General features: G+C 38.7%; 1 protein-coding gene across 1 annotated transcript in view; it reads left to right on the top strand.

The window, feature by feature from the left end:
• The first annotated feature begins 575 nt into the window (after window positions 1-575).
• The window catches only part of Nubp1 (NUBP iron-sulfur cluster assembly factor 1), a 28,257-nt gene continuing 8,633 nt past the window's right edge, over window positions 576-20,199 (top strand). Inside the window, exons 1-6 of the mRNA XM_083134940.1 lie at window positions 576-709; window positions 4,092-4,196; window positions 14,089-14,222; window positions 15,637-15,705; window positions 16,144-16,176; window positions 17,907-17,997. Of these exons, the coding sequence (XP_082991066.1) occupies window positions 682-709; window positions 4,092-4,196; window positions 14,089-14,222; window positions 15,637-15,705; window positions 16,144-16,176; window positions 17,907-17,997 (460 nt within the window). The 5' untranslated portion in view covers window positions 576-681. The remainder of the gene's footprint in view (window positions 710-4,091; window positions 4,197-14,088; window positions 14,223-15,636; window positions 15,706-16,143; window positions 16,177-17,906; window positions 17,998-20,199) is intronic.

The raw sequence follows: 20,199 nt of genomic DNA, 5'->3' as shown, positions 1-20,199 counted from the left end.
AGCGTCGAATGACATGGGTACCTGGGGGAAACCCTGGGGGGTAAAGGCGGTCAGGGGCGTGATGCTGTTCACATCACCCCCACTTACGACCGGATCAAGATAGTGTGGGGCGTTACCAACCACACCCCTATACGCCTTCATGGCTAGTGCTAAGCACAGGGGAGCACTTTACCTTTTTTTTACTGGTATACTAACGTAGCATTACATATGGTAAATGAACACGCCCCAGTACATAAAAAAGTCTAGATCTCTTTATTTTGTCGTCAAAACTAGTTACTATGAACTTCGTGTTATTGTTTCTGACAATTTGAACATAAAACAACATAACAAGCAGCCTTAATTTTCCCGACGAAATTCCCTCTCCATCGCAATGTTTATCCTCGTTGTTTTACGTAACGAGAGCTTCAGGAATTTTAGCAAAACGCCAGACAAGCTCCTGATAATCTTTACACGAGCATACTTAAAAGCGCATTCCGAAAATAACACATAAATAATATACAAAAGCAAAATTTGTTAAAATTGTTATGGACAATTTGCCGAATAATATTTACTTTGCGCACTTATTCCGGGTCTCCCTTACCGCACAACACTACAGCAACCTTGCAACCCAAGGTGAATTTGTTGGGTTAGGCTAAGTTGTTAGGTTAGGCTAGCGAGATTTGGTAAATATTGCATTAGAAGATGGCTGAAGTAACAAATATACCAGAACGTAAGTATACGTGCAATTGCGATTTGCATTTGAATACTCTATATTTCCATCCCTTCCTTAATATATTCATATTTTGTGTGCTATTTGCAGTTTGGAAGCAGTAATGAACCTTTGTAATAGGTCGATCCTGATCTAGATGTTGTAAGGTTTCATAATGAATAAAAGGGTAAACTTTCCGTATCCGGAAAACGCAAGAAACTCTCTATTTATGTCACTTTCCATATTCCTACTTACGTATTCTGCATTGAGAAACATTGCTGAAGGTGGCATTTCGCTTTTTTCACGGAAATAATCTATGGTAAACTTTCCGGAAACTAATTTCTTAAAATTTACAGGGGAAATTACTTACCGAATGCAGTTTCTTTAGACTTGTGGAAGTTCGGGGCCCAAGTTCCTTTTGTTGTATGGCTAGATTCTAGTTTACGCCCTTCTTGCCCACTCCTTCTTGCACGTTTACGTCTTTCTTCGCACTCCTTCTTGCCCGTTTATAAAACCGTGCTAGCAAACAGTCGGGGCTCCGGCATCCGCAGGGTAAGTAAGTTTTTTTTTACACTTTCTGTTACTAACCATTCACAGGAACGAGGTTTGCCTACGAGGTTAGGTTAGGCATGTTAGGTTAGGTTCCATTAACACTCATTTCACCCCTAAATATGTGCTTCATCATCGAAAAATGTCCTCAGTACGTTCAATCACGCATATCCGGACAACATCGGTTTTTCTCGATTTTCTCCTCCAGGAAATTTTTCCTCGCCTTGGGATTTACTTTGTTGACTTCCTTATAAAATAACCTCTCCAACGATATATGACACGTATTCCTTAGGAAAAGGACGTAAACTAGAGTCTTACCTGTTGTATTGCGATTTTACCATGCTTCGAATGCAATTTTTACATGGTTCGATTTCGATTTACCGCTAAAACTCCGTAGTATGTGTTAACAGACTTAAATCGAAATCGAACCATGTAAAAATTGCATTCGTAGCATGATGAAATCGCAATAAAACAAAAGAAACTTGGGCCCATTCTACTAAGGTTCCGATTTACTTCTACATTCATTCCCACGCTTCTACGATATTTACGGTCGCTTGTCGACAAACAATATCTTGTCCATGAGAAATGCGTAAGGTAATTTTCAAGTTTTTTTTTCAACATAAATAACCTTTTTTCGAGTCCAAACAGTGCTCATTACTTTAAGGAAGGTTCTAATTTCGTGTGACAATTTTTTTCCAAAATTCTACGATAATTAGTCTTTGTGCTAGGAGAAATCATAAAACAACGACCCCACATTTTAGGTATGAGTAGGTATTTTTTGGTTTCGAAGGTGGAAACACTGCATAACCACTCCAAATCGACAAAACACAAGCACGACGCATGATGGTCCAGAACGCTCCCGCCATATTGTGTGTCATGCAAGCGAAGAAAACGAACATCAATAATTACTCGTAACATGAAAAATTGAAATTATTTTTGTGATAGATTCATAATTATACCTTATAGAATGTTCCTCAATGCAGAATAAGTAAGTAGAAATGTTAAAAAGGACGAAATAAGTGAGTTATAGCTGTTTTGACCAAACGGAACTAGTACCGAAATTATAAAACTGTACTAGCATGGTACCCTGCATGATAGTCTTAGATAATTTACTTAATTATGGGTCATTCCATGTCAATTCATCCCAAAAAAAGGGGGGGTTGGGGAACCATGCTCTCAGATTTTGATGACACTTGGCACTATATAGTGGTGAGAAACCACATAGTACATTTTTTTGTCTCTAACTTGGGTCTTCATTTTTATAGCTTCTCAAACTTTCAGTGATTCATCTTTTCTTCCTTCCCAGAGCCTCCAAGTGGAATAACCTGATAAGAGTATGAGAAGGGGCAATAAAAAAATACATATCTGTAGCAAGAAATGTAACCAAAGCAATTGCATATGAGTATTTACTGTACAAAAAAATGTTTAAGTAAGTTTGCTAGTATGTCTAGTCCCCTTTTTAAGCCAGAGTTCCTTTTGTTTTATTGCAATTTCATTGTGGGAGCAATTACAGAATACCGGGAGTATCTCCGATTGCTTTCAAATTCAGCACACTCACTAATTTTGGCATCCTAATCACGAACCTGCAGTTAAAAATTGGCTGTCATGTCTAGAAAATGCAAAATAAGTAGTAATAAGGGGGTCTGTGAACGAAGTAAACACCAATGATTTATGAAGGAAAGAACATTTTTTTGCAATGATTAGCGTTCAAAAACTATGTTTATGAATACCCTGAAATTTAACTATGCTTGCCTAACCTAACCTAACCTTACGTGAATGGTTCGTGGGGCTACGTGAATGGTTCGTGTGTCAAGTATGTTTTCCACATTACTGAAGATGCCATATTGTCACATGTAAAGCAATGCTCCATGGAACGGATAGCGAACTTCACTTGTTCACATTATCAAACATGGCGACCATTAGTATGGACAATCATAGGGGTAATGTATGCACGGTATTTAACATTTTCTAGACGTGACCGCCAATTTTTAACTGCAGATTCGTGATTTTGAGGTCAAAATTAGTGAGTATACCAAATTTGAAAGCAATCTGAGATACTCCCGGTATTCTGTAATTATACCTAATCGTGCATTTTCTTACATGATTAGATTTCGATTTACGTATTAACACATACTGCAGAGTTTTAGCGATTACTTAACTGCATGTTTCCTTGACACTGGTTTTTCACTTCCATATAATTCTTGCCTCCAAAATGTACAGAGATTTTGCTCAATACATGCTTTCGTAGTTAGGTTGGGAGGGTCAAGTTTAGTTTCGTTAGAATTTTAATAATACATGCTTTCATGGTTAGGTTAGGCAGGTCAGGTTTAGTTCTCTTAGCATTAAAATGATATCCCTCTTAGCATTAAAATGATATCCATAAATGCTTTCATAGTATGCATCAAGCATGCGAAATGAGGAGTTTTGCACAACATTTTATTTTACCCATAAATTGGACTTTTTTGAAATGAAAACTGTGCTGATTAGTTTCAGGAAGGTTCCAAATTAACTTCTACATTCATTGCCACTAGTCTATGATACTTAATACAGCATCTATAGCCTTGTCCATGGGGAGCACGCATGCTTGCGTAAGGTAAATTTTAAAGTTGTTTTTTTCAACATAAATAACTTTTTTCGATATCCAAACAATGCTCATTACTTTAAGGAAGGTTCAAATTTTGTGTTACAATGATTGCGAAAATTCTGCAATAATTAGTCTTTCTGCTATGAGAATTTGGAAAATTCATAAAGAAATTGGAACCATTACCCATTTTTATTGTGTTGCATGTGAGCCTAATAGAGTCAGAACTTGTTGATATGGTTTCTTATCAATAAGAGTATGGTATTTCCCCAGATTGCCCTGGTACACAAAGTGAGTCAGCGGGGAAGGCAAGTGCATGTCAAGGATGCCCAAATCAATCAATATGTTCCTCAGGAGTTGCAAAGATGACAGATGTTGGTGAGTGTTAAATTGTAATTAAATCCTTTGTAAAGATTTTTATAGATTGTGTGTGATGATTACAAATTTCACTTCTAATGTTATATAATAATAATCCGTGGCTCGTCATCCCTGGAAGGGCTTTCGCCTATCTTCCAACTTCCAGTCTCCCTCCCACAATCCTACCTAGAGGTGTGGAGATCTTCAACCAGTAATGGGGTGACGTGGGGGTCAGCATGTCAAACCCTCAGCCGTTATTGGAGATTTCCGAGACCGAAGTATGCTACTAACTCGTAGCTCCCCAATTTCCTCATGATGGTGGGCTGCCACCGGTCCTATACACCAGTTATGTCAAACTCAATATGTAAGTAGGGCTGCATAACGACAATGTGAAAACCCTCTGTTCCGCACATCTCGAACTCCAGTCCTTGAAGTCTCAAACTTTCGGGTTCACTCCTAGTGGTGGGAAAGCGGCATTCAATCTGGTAATTACTCTTGCAGAACCAGTATGTTACATACAGCCCACCTCCAGTACAAAAAATTAGCAACTGGTGGGGGATACAAAATTCATAGGGTAGAATTCCCTCTCATCCTCTTTACATGTCATCATGTTCAGAACTGAATGGTTAAACAATTACGTATGTGTGTACTTGTAATGATAAATATTTAAATTATAATTCTTGTATATTTTATTGAAATAAAACTAAAATATATTCTCGTAGTGACACCGACTGGCCTCCGTGGTGGAGTGGGTATCACATTGTGCTAGTATGCCAATGTTTCTGGGTTCGAATCCCGGATTTCATATCATCACTCTTCCTGATGTGGAAGATATGAGAAAAATCTAAGAAAATTCAGCTCATAACATTTCTATTTCAATAATGAGTCTCATTTTAATTCAAGAATTTCCATTGAAGGTAGGTTTTGCACGCTTATAATCACTCAAGAGTGATTTGAAGTTTTGTCACCTGTTTTCAAAATCATCAAGAACAGAGTATTTTTACTTTGGACGAGTGTTGGCTTATATCGAAATCATGTTAAGCAGTTCTTCTATCACATTTAGTTAAGAATAGCATCCACGAATAAATACAGCTGAGTTACCAAAGAGACTTTCATCTATTGCAGTAAAACCAACAATTTTCACTTTTGGTTACTCGTTGATATTGCCTCTTAATTTCTCAATCCTTTTTTCAACTTTATTTCGTGACAATGAAATGTTTCTAAATGAATTCACTTTAAAAGGGCACAAAATTTCGACGCTTTTCACCATTCATTTCACAACAAAATATCTCATTTCACTGGAAAAGTTCAACATTCCTCTTCTATAGTCCTTTTTGTCCTCCTACAAGGAAGAGGCAGCAAGATGCTTTTCTGAAACTTTCCCTCAAGCAAACCCTTCACAATAAAAATAAAACTGACTTGTTGGTGACAGAAAATATACATGCTTCCCTCTCCCAGCCAGCAAGATATTTTGTGGTAAGTCTTGAAGCTTTCCCGGAGACAAATGATGAAAAGATTCTCTCGGGCTATCGACCAGACGAGTTGTGGAAAAGATTCCAAGCGTTCGAGAGCTAACGTCACTCTCATCTTCAGGGTAGAAGTGCAGTCCTGAGCATCAACCCGGTGTGTATATTTACGTGGAGGGGTGATCTCACGGGTACCGTGTCTGCTGCATCCGTGCTTCTGGTTAACTATCGCTAGCCAGGCTGAGACCAGTTCGAGTCCCGTGTTGTGATTAAGATATATTTTCCTTCATGAATGGCTATTACTTCTTTGATAATGCGGTCCCAGTAGTTTGAAGTTTTGGGTATGATTTCTGTGTTGCTGAAATCTGGTCTATAGCCCTCGTTGAATGAATGTTCAGCTAGTCCCGACTTTTCCGGATGGAAATTCTTCATGTAGCTTTGGTGTTCTGTACAGTGCTGTTCTATTGTCCTGCCTGTCTGCCCAATGTATGCTTTACTGCATTTGCAGATAATACGGCAAACTCCCGGTGTTTTGAGTCCTAAATTGTCCTTGGGGTTGAGTAGGAAGCTTCTGATCTTCGGAGGTTGTTTGTGAATGTTTTTTTATGTTTTGTTTCTTGAGAAACAAATTGACACCAGACGGAACAATACCACCTCGAATATACGGACTCCCAAAAATACACAAGACTGCACTGCCATTAAGACTGATCGTCAGCGCCATTGGATGCCCAACGTATAGACTTGCCAAATTCCTGACAGCCCAACTTCAACCACTGATAGGGAAATATGAACAGCATGTGAAAAACTCTATGGAATTCATCAAGACGCTGCAGCAGATCAGAACATCACCAGATGACATGTTAGTCAGTTTCGATGTAGTGTCACTTTTTACCAAAGTGCCACTTCAAGATTCACTGGAATTACTAGAACACCACTTCACACCAGAAATCATCAGTCTGTTCAAACACACGTTGACATCTACCTACTTCAGCTACAGTGAACAGTACTACGAACAAACCGATGGCGTGGCAATGGGCTCCGATGTTAACAGCCACGTCCTGTCATGCGAAATCAATCGGTGCATTATTTCTGGTCGAAACCTGCGCCATCTGTGGACCCGATGTGCCGGCGGTGCGGTTCTTTGAAATCCGGATCAGTTTTTTCTATTTTTTTTTTTACAAAAATTTTACGCTGACTCAAAAACTTTTCAGCAGCTGCTCTCCTCACCCAACCTTCACAGACGGCACGAAGTGTGGCCGAAATCCAGAACATTCCTTGCTCCGAACCTTTTTGCATGTTTCAGTTGATTATAGGAGGAAAAAATTTAAAAAAAAATAGAAAAAACTGATCCGGATTTCAAAGAACCGCACCGCGGCCAATTTTTTAATGGAAAACTTTGAGCACGAAGTGCTGGACACGGCTCCATTGAAACCTGCCGCACAGTAAAGAAAATCTTCAATCATTCCTAGACCATCTAAACAATCAACAGCCAAATATTAAGTTCACCATGGAGACTGAGGAGAATAACAGCCTTCCGGCCCTGGATATTCTCATTAAATGCAAGCCAAATGGATCCTTGGGACACAGTATATACCGGAAACCGACTCTCACCAATCTATATCTCAATTCCAAAATTTTCACCACAAGCTAGAGTACTCGCCACTTTATTTCATCGGGCCATCTCCATCAGTGACGCAGAGCATCTATCAGAAGAAATACAGAATCTTTGCATGGCTTTTAGACAGAACGGGTACTCGGAAAACAACATTAACAAAACATTAAAACGAGTACTGTCCAAGAATACCAGCACATCAGGGGACATGGACATGCTAGGGAATCCAGGAAATCCATACACATCACGGAATCCAGACACATCAGAGAATCCAGACACATCAGGGGACACGCCAGCAAAACCGGACAAAGCTGACCAGAAGATAGCCATCCTGCCTTACATCAGAAATCTCTCAGGAATTATAAGCCGAATTCTCAAGAAACATAACATAAAAACCATTCAAAAACAACCTCCGAAGATCAGAAGCTTACTATGCATCCCCAAGGACGATATAAGACTCAAAACACCGTTAAGCTGTTACTTCTCCAAGGAGACTCAAACATGCACACGTCCCATAGCCGGAGCCCAAAGCATGACCTCACAGCCACAGTGCGGGACAAATGATTAAATTATCTAAGATACTATGTTGTGAAAAATTTGACCAACAGTTTGATTCTACTCTTGCTGGATGGCGTAACAGTTAATATATCTATGATCAGTTCCCATGGTTCCGCATTGCAATACTATATTAATACCGTGCATTCATTTCGATCTTCAGCCGAGAGATCGGGAGAAGCGTGGCGGGCGGTGCTGACGGAGATGCCGACATTTGCAGCCTGTAATGCCTGCTTATTTTTATGGACATATGCAGACATTTATATAAATATTGCAAAACTAGCACTAACCTGTGTTATAAGAGTACGGTTTTAATTTTAGTAGCTTAGTGGCTGTATGTGCTGATGATTTTGACATGCCCATCTCCTGTGAAACACGGCATAGAGGTTTGTTTGGAGAATGTTCTAACTCTGCACCAATTTCATCGAGTTTTGCTTCGGTTAGAATCCGTCGTTTTTGCTTAGGTGTTTTAACGATCCAGTTTCTCGTAATTTAAGGACAAAATGTCTAACCGTACCTCTATGTGGAGGTGAAATGCCTGGGAATTTCTGTACAAATTGCCTACACACGTCTCGACACGAGTCTGTTTTCATGTAAGTGGCATACATAAAAATTCTTTGTTCTAACGTGAACCTTGCGGCTGGCATTCCAATCGTCTCACTGACACAACACACATACACACTGCAATAACACAAACAAGTAACGGCAAGTAACCAAGAATAACACTCTTGCGCACAGTACGAAATTAACACGCTCTTGGTTTACATCTGCTAGCCACTATATTCACAGCTCTGTCTTCATCTAGTCGCGAAGGAACAAAAAAAAACTCGAGCTCTGAGATTTCGGATTGCAAGGAAGCTCACGAAAACCATTGACTTTTAACGGTTTCGACTGCAGCGTAATCTTGATACAGTGTTGCACATTCGAAACCTCATGATCCCCATCGACACAAAACTCTTTCAAGGATATAAACTTAAGCAGGACGTTACTGGTCAAAACTATGATTGAAATGTTTTATTATATGTGGCTCTTAACATCGTTTCTAAAGCGTATTTTTTGTGTATATAAGGGCAGAACTTGGATGAATTACAGATGATGAATTATAACACAGGTTAGTGCTCGTTTTGCAATATTTATATAAATGTCTGCATATGTCCATAAAAATAAGCGGGCATTACAGGCTGCAAATGTCGGCATCTCCGTCAGCGCCGCCCGCCACGCTTTTCCCGATCTCTCGGCTGAAGATCGAAATGAACGCACGGTACTTGATAGCTGTGGTGGTTTAGTCAACCTCCGTGATGGAGTGGTTAGCACAGCATGCTGCAATGCCAGGGGTCCCGGGTTCGAATCCTGGTTCAGACGTGGATGTTTGTGTTTGTCCCAATGATAATACAGAGAGCTGGCCCCTGTGGTGGAATGGTAAGCACATCGTGCTACGACAGCAGGGGTCCCGGGTTCGAATCCTGGCCTGGATGTTTGTGAGTGTTCATTCATCATATCATCACTTATCCCCATCTTCGCAAATTAGCCAAAAGTGGCACAAGAAGCAAAGTAAAATAAAGCAAATCAATCAATCAATGGATAATACAGAGAAAATAGTGAAAATTGAGAAAATAGAGAGAAGAAGGGGACCGCATTATCAAGGAAGCAATAGCCATTGATGAAGAAAAAGAGAATCTTAATTGCAACACGGGACTTGAACTGGATCCAGCCTGGCTAGCGATAGTTAGGGGTTCCATTCTGGCTGACTGTCATGCAGAACACCCGGGTTTGAATCTTGGGGTGGGTGATGTAAGGTCAGATTTTTCCAGTCTTGTCCCTGCATAAAGCAGCTCTGGAACTCACCCGGCCTAAAATCATTGGGTCCTGGGGGTTGAAGGCAGCCAGAGTTTGGTTGTGATCACATCACCTCCAAAATCGCCGAGATCAAGAATATGTCGGGCCCTACCCCCATATCCTCTGAATGTGCCTTCACGGTGTGGTGCTATATGCACGGAGAACTTTACATTTACCTACTATACAACATATGGTAGCCGCACACACACTTTTAAATCTGCTGCTTTGTTCACAGTTGTGTTTTCTCATTATTTTTGTGGATGTTTCAAGTTTAAATATCTCCTCCGTGTATTAACTATGCCAAAATTATAAGGCTGACATATTTGATTGTCTTGACTGATTTCATCCAAATGAAATACCATATCCAGTTCCCATGGACCTCCCTCATTTGGATCCCAACATACATATGCACTATATTGTTAAAAGAATTATTTGTGAAGCCATAGCTTAAGAAAAGCCCGTATTGAAGTCTCCATTTTATATGTCCAAAAATGTAGTTCAGGCAGATATTTGAAAGTGGCATCAGAATTTTTGAGCTACCTCAGAATATGAAAAATCAATTTTTCATCCAACTTGTAATGCTTTCAACAAATGCAAATGCAAAATAAAATAATTCCCTGGGTGTATCTATTTGTGACATGAATTTCAGCTTAAAAACTCTAAATTTGCTACAGGTGGTCTCAAGATTGGTGACTTTCCCCCACCCTTCCTAAACCACACACTATATTACAGAGTAATGCTCAAGTAATGTCCTAACGTAGCTGAGATGGTTTTCTTAATATATGAAAACAAACCTCAAATATTTGCATAACTTAAAGCTCTCGCAAGGCATGTTAAATCAGACTGTCGTCTACCATCTTTAAACATGGTGACAGATTTTTCTCAAATACAATATGACACCAATCCTTTAAGTTATTTTGTAATTCTAAAAATCGGAACTCAAAAGTTTTACATTTATGGCAAACTGTGAAATATAATTTTAAAAGTTTTACTGCAAAATTGCAGACCGACGAATTATCTACAATGACCAAGTTTAGTTCCTTATACTCCAAAAATGCATTGCAGACAGTTTTGGGGGGAAAGAGAGCATGGTATAGTGCATGCATGCAACATGAGGAAAATCAGTTTTTCATTCACCATCTTGAAACACATTGTTCAATTTCATTCATATGTAATACCATTGCAGTCTGTCAAGTTTTCTAGTTGCAGAAACATGTTATCATTGTCACTAAATAGATGACTTGTCTTTCTTTGCCCATCCACCCCACCCATGCTCTTCCTAGATAGTGCATTATGTTTCGATAATTTTATTGTGAATTTACAGTGCAAGTGATGTCACAATGCTCCAGAAAGTTTTATGCACAAAGCTTGGAATTGTAGTCTCTAAAAAGGTTTGAAAATGTCAAAAATGGTAAAAATATGAAAGTATACGTATGCATTGTATTTATTTGAGTACCCTACACCCCTATTTTTAAGATGAAAATGTGGTAGATTATGAGAGGGATTGACTTCTTTGGTATAGAGCTCCTAACCATAAATAACATGTATCCTACATGGGCAAGCAGCTCATTACGTTCAATCAATGCACTGAACTTGAGGGAGGGAGGGGTCACTGTCTCAGTGCGAGGCATTGGAAAGAAAACAGAACACTTGCACACATACTAAATTTTGTGAAATGAAATGAATCATTCAAAAAGTGTTTGGTTTAATTATAGCACAGTTAACTTTATTCTGCTTTCACATTTCAATAAAATGTACTCAATTCTCCTGTGTAATGTTTTATACATGGAAAAATGTATTGTAAAAGTTGATTGTCACAGGTGAAACTATGTGGCTTGCCCACATATGGAAGTGACTTGATATCTAAAGTGCTACCACATTTCAAAGTTATAAGCTTTGTTCGTTCAATATTTTATCCAAATATTTTAGACCCTTTTGATTTTTGGTTTCTTGGATATATATTCGCATTATTTCTGTTAAAAGTCAATTTCTAATATGATTTGAGAAAAATATCCTGAAAAAACCCACTGTGACTTCTATGACATTAATTATTTTGAGTATTATAAGCTTGGCTAAGCCTTTATTTTACAAGTTTTCTCAAACTATTGACAATTCTAGAACCTCTCAATTATTTAAAGCAATAATTTACACCATTTTCTTAAAAAACCCACAGTTTGAGTGGGGTTTTCTGAAAAAACCCACATGGGGATAAATGGGATGGGCCCACCCGGACCAACCCTGGACACGGTACCTGATTGGTCTGCCATCTTCACCAGGATCTCCCCTCCACGAACGTATATACACCGGGTTGACGCTCAGGACAGCACTTCTACCTGAAGATGAGCGTGACGTTAGATCTCGAAAGTTTGGAATCTTTTCCAAAACTCGCCTAGTCGATAGCCCGAGAGAATCTTTTTTAAGATATTTTGTAGTTCAGAGATAACCTACCAATCAGCTTACTCAGTAAACCCAACACCTAGCCATTAATGGATTGTGACAATGTTCCTTTTTAGAGAAAATAGGGCAATCTGGTGAAGTTCGGATGAGGCGAAACTTGTTTCAGGAGAAAAGAAAAATCCGGATAATTACATATGTATAGATAGTGTTGCATGTATGAAGGGTCATGCCGGGCCACATAAAGGGATGCTGAGGACCACATGTGACCCGCGAGTTTGACATGGCTGCTATACACAGGCCGAAAATCCAGAGACTGAACCCAGGCTCGAACGCATGCCGTCCTGCAGTCAGAGTTCAAAGCACAGCACCTTAGACCTTACTGCCAAGGAGGAGAACTCTGATGTTATACAGAGGTTGTTTCCGATCTATGGTGACGATTTCAAACTGCACCTACCTTAAGAGAAACCATGTTGCTACCATCGAGAGTGCTCTATTTGGTGTCCCTGCATCTTGGCAATTGCCCGACAGCGAAGTTTCTACTATAGGAGACTGGCACGAAGTGTAGCATGTCCAGCTTCAACCACTCCTCCTGACAGGCTTTCCATAGCCCTGTGCGGGGCCTCCTGTGATTGATTGATTTGGTGTTTTAAGTCCACTTTATGCACAGTAAGGCTAATCGAGACTGGACCTACAGTTTAAAGTGGGATCCGAACCACTATGTGCCTCCACCAGGTATCGAACCCGGGACCCCTTGAAGGTGAAGATGCTACCACTGCACCATCGGGAAGAGGGGGGGGGGGTCTTCTGTGAGACAAGGCTCTTTTCAGTAGGCCGAAGGAGCAAAAGTCCATCGGTGAGGCATCAGGTGACTTCACTGGAATATCTGTGAAAGGAATGGCACAAATTCCAATTTCTTCTGCCATTTGTTGGAGCAAGAGGCAGGTTGAGCGAGATGTGTGATTTGACGCCTTGTCTTGATTCACCCACACACGATTCTGGTCCCTCCCGTAGAGATGGGAAATATAATGGCGATAAACGGGTGTCAGGACGTTAGCCTGATAATAATCGGAATTAACCTTCGTATTTTTGGCAACACATGTATGGTCAGCTTGCCATTGTACGAGTATCCAGCAGTGGTCATGAAACCTGTGCCAAAACATTCCTTACATTCAGTGAACCATCTTTGAAAGTCCCTCACACCTGTCCTGTCGATCGATAAAAAATTGCACGTACGTTCCTGGATGTGTTTTTGCAAGAGCTTATGAAACCCAAATCCCGGTGAATGATGGTGTGCACTGTCTTCAGTGATGTTTGTAGCCTGTTTGCGATACTTCTCTGTGTGGCTGGATTCTCCCTGGTGACCAGCCTTTTAAAAGCACATGTTCAAAAAAGAGCAATAGTTTCTATATTAATTTTTCTCTTCATAACAATGATGTAATTTCATTTTGTGCAAAGGAGATTATGAGTTCTTTTTAAGCCATTTAATGTGTGCACTCCTTTCCAGCCCTCTCATTGATGTGCAAAAAGCTAGGGACATCATCCTATTACTGAAAGTCATTAATTTTTGTAAAATCTTCCAAATACATGGACTACGTGATGCTACACAGAATTGCAGTCTTATCAAGCAAGCAATTGTGAGTTTTGGGAAGGATGAAGCATGTGATGTTAAGCTTCAGAAAAATACTCCAATTCTGTGTAGCATCACAAGGGGACCACTTGAAAAAGATTTTTTGTTTGGTGTAGTATCAGTTTGTGTTTGTATTGTTTGAATTAATCTCCAAGAAGTGTAGAATTTATTCCATTTACATAATATCCTCTAGTTAAACATGTTAGTTATTTCTGCCATTTTAAAACTGTCAACTAATTATGCTCATCCCTGTACTACTTAAGTAAGTAAATTGTTATGATTACTTGGTCTTCTCTGCTGTTACACTAAAACTTTTTTTTTTCTACAATCCATTTGAAGTGAGATTCATAGCCAAGTCTCACTCTCATGTTATATAATTCTACAAGGAACAATGTAAAATATATGTATGTTTTTCTTCAGGCATAGAAGCTGTCAAAGAACGTCTGTCATCAGTTCGTTACAAGATCTTGATATTATCAGGGAAAGGAGGAGTTGGTAAAAGCACATTTACATCTCTTTTAGCACGTGGTCTAGCATTGGATCCTAGCAGAAATGCAAGTTTTTTAAAAATTGTCCTTTAGTTGTAAGTTCTTGTAGGCAAAAACCAATTAAGTATAATGAGACTTATTGTATATTTGCATTAATTATTTTGTTTTGTGAGAAAAGATAGAAGTGCATGAAGAATGTTAATATATTAAGGTAGCGTACACTGCAATTGCTGTTGAGTGAATATTATGTTCTATCTAGTAATCTAAGTGCCTGAGTCTTGCTAGTTCAAACTCAGACAGCCTTTCTTTTCCCCTTTCTTCTTCTTCTTTTTTTTAAACTGGCAAATGAAAGCTGTAAAGTGGCTACCTAGCATCGAACCAGTTCTTGGAAATAGAGGTTTCATACCTGATATAAAATTTGCTGTATGAGAATGTGCGATGCCTGATACATAGACAACATACACAATGCTACTAGGGAGATAGGGTCGCAGGAGTTTGGTCTAATCTTTGGAATCCTACCAGCATGGTCAGGATATATCATTCTTCTCCACTGAAAGCATACAGAAAGACTTACATGATACATTTTCCAACGGCAGAATGCAGAACTTCAAATGACAAGAAAATACAACATGAAGAGTGGAAAATGTGTCGGATTATTTTATCTACAGAACATGGAAGTAAGATATCCCAACATAGATAAATATTTCTGCTCCATATGACTTCAACATTTTGATCATCATTGTGCAGTTTTCCTGTACATCAGGCATAACACACTCCCATCTGACAGTCTGTTTAGATTGGAAATCTGCTCTTCTGTCTAACTATGAAATCTACCACCTCACTCCCCCCCTCCCCTCATCCTGAAGATAAATTCCAAAGATTTGCCACCTTTACAGCCTTCTCTTGTGAAGGTCTGTATCATGATTTCCTTCTAAGATTTTAGATTGGAATGTGGTACTGCTTGCCATTTTGCACGTTCCCAGCTGTTTTCTTATGGTTTCGTCATTGAAATTCTTGATTCTGAATTTAAATTCTACCTGTATACTTCTTTGCATTGTTTCCTCAACAACTTTTGTACCTCTTTGGCTGAGGATTCTGAGTGATGAACTTGCAATCTTGCTGCCAAAGTTTGCAGGTTTGAATCCTACCCTGTACATTGACCACCTTTTGTGGAAGTCCCTACATTAATTTAATCTAATCAGTAATCACCATTCATCGTCAACATTGCAATTAGTCTAAACAAAGACACAGAAGTGATGTAAAGTAAGAAAAATAGAAGTACTTAACAACCTTATCTTTCATTTTCATTGTTATTTAATTATCTTAAAGTTACACAAAAGTAAAGCAAACATTTAGACTATGCAGGAATCTTTGAGGTAATAGAAATTTAAGTAAATAGAAATGTATGTCCTGCATTTCTAAATTAGGTATGAGACAATATTGCGCATGTATTACATTGCATTCAATTTTCTGACTTCAGGTAGCTGTTTTGGATATTGACATTTGTGGACCATCTATTCCAAGGGTAATGGGTGTGATGGGCGAACAGGCAAGTATATCACATTACGAGAACATGTATTATATTTCATCTAAAGTTCATGAATTAGCTGGTTTGATAGCCATGCTGATAATGTACTTGCATTAATTAAATATGTTCAGTAAGAAAGATATCAAAGTTGAAACTTCATACATTGTTTAATTTTTAGAATTGATAGATATGGAAGTGATACTAGTATTGATTAGTTTCACTGTACCAAATGAGACAACTAACAATGTCTAAATAACAATGCAAGTCGTAAATATATTGATATCTTAAATTCATACATGATATTCTCCTCTAACAATGTCTAAACATTCATCAAAATTTGCAAGATCACAAACCAATTATTCTTTTATCAGTTATTTATTTAGTTCAAGAATAATAAATAATCTTTATTTTAAAAAGTTTACAGTCCTAATATTTTGTTTTTCTTATTTTTACTTTTAGGTACATCAAAGTGGATCAGGATGGTCACCTGTTGTAAGTACAATTGTGTGAACATTTTTGTAGAAATTTAACTGTCATCAGTTGAATAAACTTTGAATGTTCTTTTTTTCATGAATACTTAATGCAAATGTTTCTCAGTTGTATAAATAACACAAAAGTGTGTAAAAAAACTTTAAAAGCTGTGTATTGGTTTTACAATGAATCTTAAGAAAGTATTGAAGAACCTGTTGATTATTATATGGTACCACTTATTGTTGATTATTATATGGTACCACTTATTGTTGATTATTATATGGTACCACTTATTGTTGATTATTATATGGTACCACTTATTGTTGATTATTATATGGTACCACTTATTGTTGATTATTATATGGTACCACTTATTGTTGATTATTATAAGGTACCACTTATTGTTGCAGTTCGTATCAGTTTACCAAAACTTCAGCCTATGATCTGTTGTGCATAACCTGCTTATTTCCAACCCTGTGTTTCAAATGCTCAACTTTGATCTTTTTGCAAAGTTTCAAGGTTTGTGTCCCAACCAGAGCAGGGACATTCCATTCTGTTTGTTCTTTCATCTAGTTACAATTCATCCTCATTGTTGTGATTTACCTAAACACATAGGAAAGAGATGTAAAACAGTAAAAATTCATATATTCCTAATTTATGCACCAGTGACATGTGGTACTTTCCCTGGCTTACACGTACTGATTATTGTACATGTGAATCTGGAACTCATAGCCACCTCGGTGAAAGAGGTAAACTTTCGATCTCACTAAAAAGGTTCCCTCTTTCACATCCTGGCTTAGGCATGGGTGTTATTTGCAAGTGTCCATCAATATCTTCTAATCATTCTTCATCCCCTTCACCATGATCAAAGAAGTGGTGTAAAATAACAATTGATACAATAATATGGATCTTGTGTGTGAAATTGAACATTGATAAAGAATCAACAACTGAAGAGGCATCCGACATTGAATACTGCAGGGTAAGAAGAAGTTTGCATTTGCTTTATGTTGCATATCTTTTCAATTTATATAAATTTATTTGATAAAAGGGAATATAAAAATATCACTTCAAATAAAGACTGGATGTTTGTTCATCTCAATACCTTCCCTCCAAAGATGTTCACTGGTATTTTGTTCTTTCCTCCATTTCATCTAATGATATTTCATCCTCATTGTCTCAACCAAAGGAGATACACAACCTTCATTAAACAACCACAAATATGATTGGTGCCTATATTGGGACTTCTAGACACTTCATTGTTGTATTGTTAGGTTGTTGAAGTATAATTGTTACAAGCAGCTCGAACACTAAGTTGGTAAATCATAGCAAGATCAAACTTTATTTGAGAAGCAGGTACTTGCTACATATTTTCTTAAGCTGGTTTTAAGAATGGACTGATATCCTCCAATACAAAATTACAAATGTTTATTGAGGATCCCAAATGGTTCATTCACCTCTGTAATCAATCAGTGTCATCAGATGACTGCAATAAATTTTCCTTTGGAGAATAAACTGTCATTTAGACATTTACATTTCAGTAGAATGGTTATATGAATCACAAATGTATATATTCATAAAATAAGAACAAAATGACAGAATTTTACACTAAGTTACAAGCTATTTATATAAATATTGGGTTGTTAAAATTATTGGCAATTTTAACAATGTGCCTATCAGCCGATACTTATAGAGTACACTTTAATCTGCCTAACTACTACTGTTTTATTTGAAGAGCTTGCATTACATTGCAGGAGATCACGGACAACATTTGTGTAATGTCCATTGGATTTCTTCTTGGGAGTCCCGATGATGCAGTCATATGGAGAGGACCAAAGAAGAATGGTAAATATATGAGGTTAATTTAAGTAATTTCAGCAATTTTAATGAGAATAATTATCATCATGTCATATACTTGGCGGTAAGTTGATTTTTGAGTAGGTGTGCTATGGAGAATGCTATCACGCTTGAAATGCAAATGTGAAAACCCGTTCATCGAAATTCGGCCTTGGTAGATAGTGTAGTGGCTAACTCCTAATCAAGCGGTTCACAGTTTGATCCCTGGAGATGGCATAGTGGTTTGTATCCTACTTGAAACTGTAGGTTCAGTTCCATTCCAATTTAGCAGAGTCTCAAGAATGATGTTTGAGAATCTCTCTTCTTTGGGAGTTCAATAACACACCAAATTTCATCTCATTCCACGACACACACACTACACATACACACACACACACACTCACTCACTCTCTCTCTCTCTCTCTCTCTCTCTCTCTCTCTCTATCTCTCTATCTCTCTATCTATCTATCTATATATATATATATATATATATATATCTTTCTCTCTCAACTAATATTAGCCCAGGGATATGCAAACAAATTTTAATAGTTTTGCTACTGCTACCAATACTGCTACTATTGTACCTCCTCCTCGTGCTGCTGTACCATTATTAAATAGTAGTTTCAAGTACATTTAATTTTATTATCCATAAACAACACTATTTTTATATTAAATTTTTGTTATATTCTTAGTATATACGAGGGTGAATCAAATATGAACGAGCCTTGATTGGCTAAGCGTCGGAGTGGGTAGCAGGGTGTGATTAGGCATGTGCGGTCGGTAGGTGGGGCTGTCGTGAGTCAGGAACCAGAACAGCCGGCGTGTCGCATGCTTCGTTTAGTAGCTCTCACGATGAGTGAGCAGAGTTTGCCAGTGTCTGTTGCGCAACGCATAATCATCAAGTTCCTCACCCAGGAAAACGTCAAACCGGCTGAAATTTACCGGAGACTGCAGGCCCAGTTTGGGAATGGTACCCTCTCATGGGCAAGAGTGAAGGTGTGGTGTAAGGAATTCCAGCAAGGCCGTGAACGTGTTGCGAATGAAGTGCACCCCCGTCGTCCTCGCACCAGTGTGACGAACGACAACATGGCTCGTGTTCGTGAGCTTGTCGAACAGGATCGCCTAGTCAATGTGAAGCAAATTGCGGCAGAACTTGGTGTGAGCTATGGAAGTGTCCAATCAATCATCACAAAGCACTTGGGCTTCCACAAAATCACAGCTCGGTGGGTTCCCAAGCTGCTGAATGTTGCTCAAAAAGATGACCGAGTTCGCATTGCTCGCCAGCTTCACACTTGTTTTGACGTGGAAGGGGAAGCGTTTTTGCATTGCATCGTTACCTGTGACGAGACATGGGTGCATCATTACACCCCAGCATCCAAGCGTGCCAGCATGGAGTGGAGGAGGAAAGGCGAAGGAAACCCCGTGAAGGCCAAAGTTCGGTTGTCTGCGGGGAAGGTGTTGGCCACGGTGTTTTGGGACTTGAGGGGGATCATACTGGTGGATTTCTTACACGAATGTCGGACCATCAACGCACCCTACTACTGCGGCCTCCTGGATCAAGTTAGGTGCAGTATCGACGCAAACGACGAGGCTGTCCCATCTGAAAGGTCTTGTTCCTCCACGACAATGCCAGACCCCATACAGTAGGTGTTATGTGGCAGAAACTGGTGGAAATGCACTGGGAACCGGTTCCGCATCCACCGTACAGCCCAGACCTTTCATCATGTAATTTTCACCTGTTCGGACCCCTCAAAGAAGCACTTGGGGGCGAGCAATTTGCGAAAAAGATCAGGTGGAAACCTTTGTGCGCAACTGGTTGGCTACCCGCCCAGCTTCATTCTACGAGAACGGCATCAAGAACCTACCACAACGTTGGGAAAAATGTATCACTAAGGGCGGAGACTATGTAGAAAAATAGGATGTGGCAATGTCTCTGTTTCCTTCAATACATTTTGTTTTTCCGCACAAGGCTCGTTCATATTTGATTCACCCTCGTATAAAAGTATTAAAATATTATTTATGTATTCATTTCCAAGAAAATTACAAATTAAGTATTGCAGGTATATTTCTCATGTATCTTTTCTATCTCCTCCATAATAATTTATTAAAACTATTTGGTATTTATAAGCCAAAAGATGCTGGCCCACACAACATAATGCTACAATGTGATGCATACTATAAGCAACTCAATACATTGTCATTGAAGAAAAT

The sequence above is a fragment of the Lepisma saccharinum genome, chromosome 14 (genome assembly GCF_977018435.1).
Source record: "Lepisma saccharinum chromosome 14, izLepSacc3.1, whole genome shotgun sequence".
Classification (NCBI taxonomy): Eukaryota; Metazoa; Arthropoda; class Insecta; order Zygentoma; family Lepismatidae; genus Lepisma; species Lepisma saccharinum.
The sequence above is the reverse complement of the archived record's forward strand: the minus strand, read 5'-3'. Positions and strand labels throughout refer to the sequence as shown.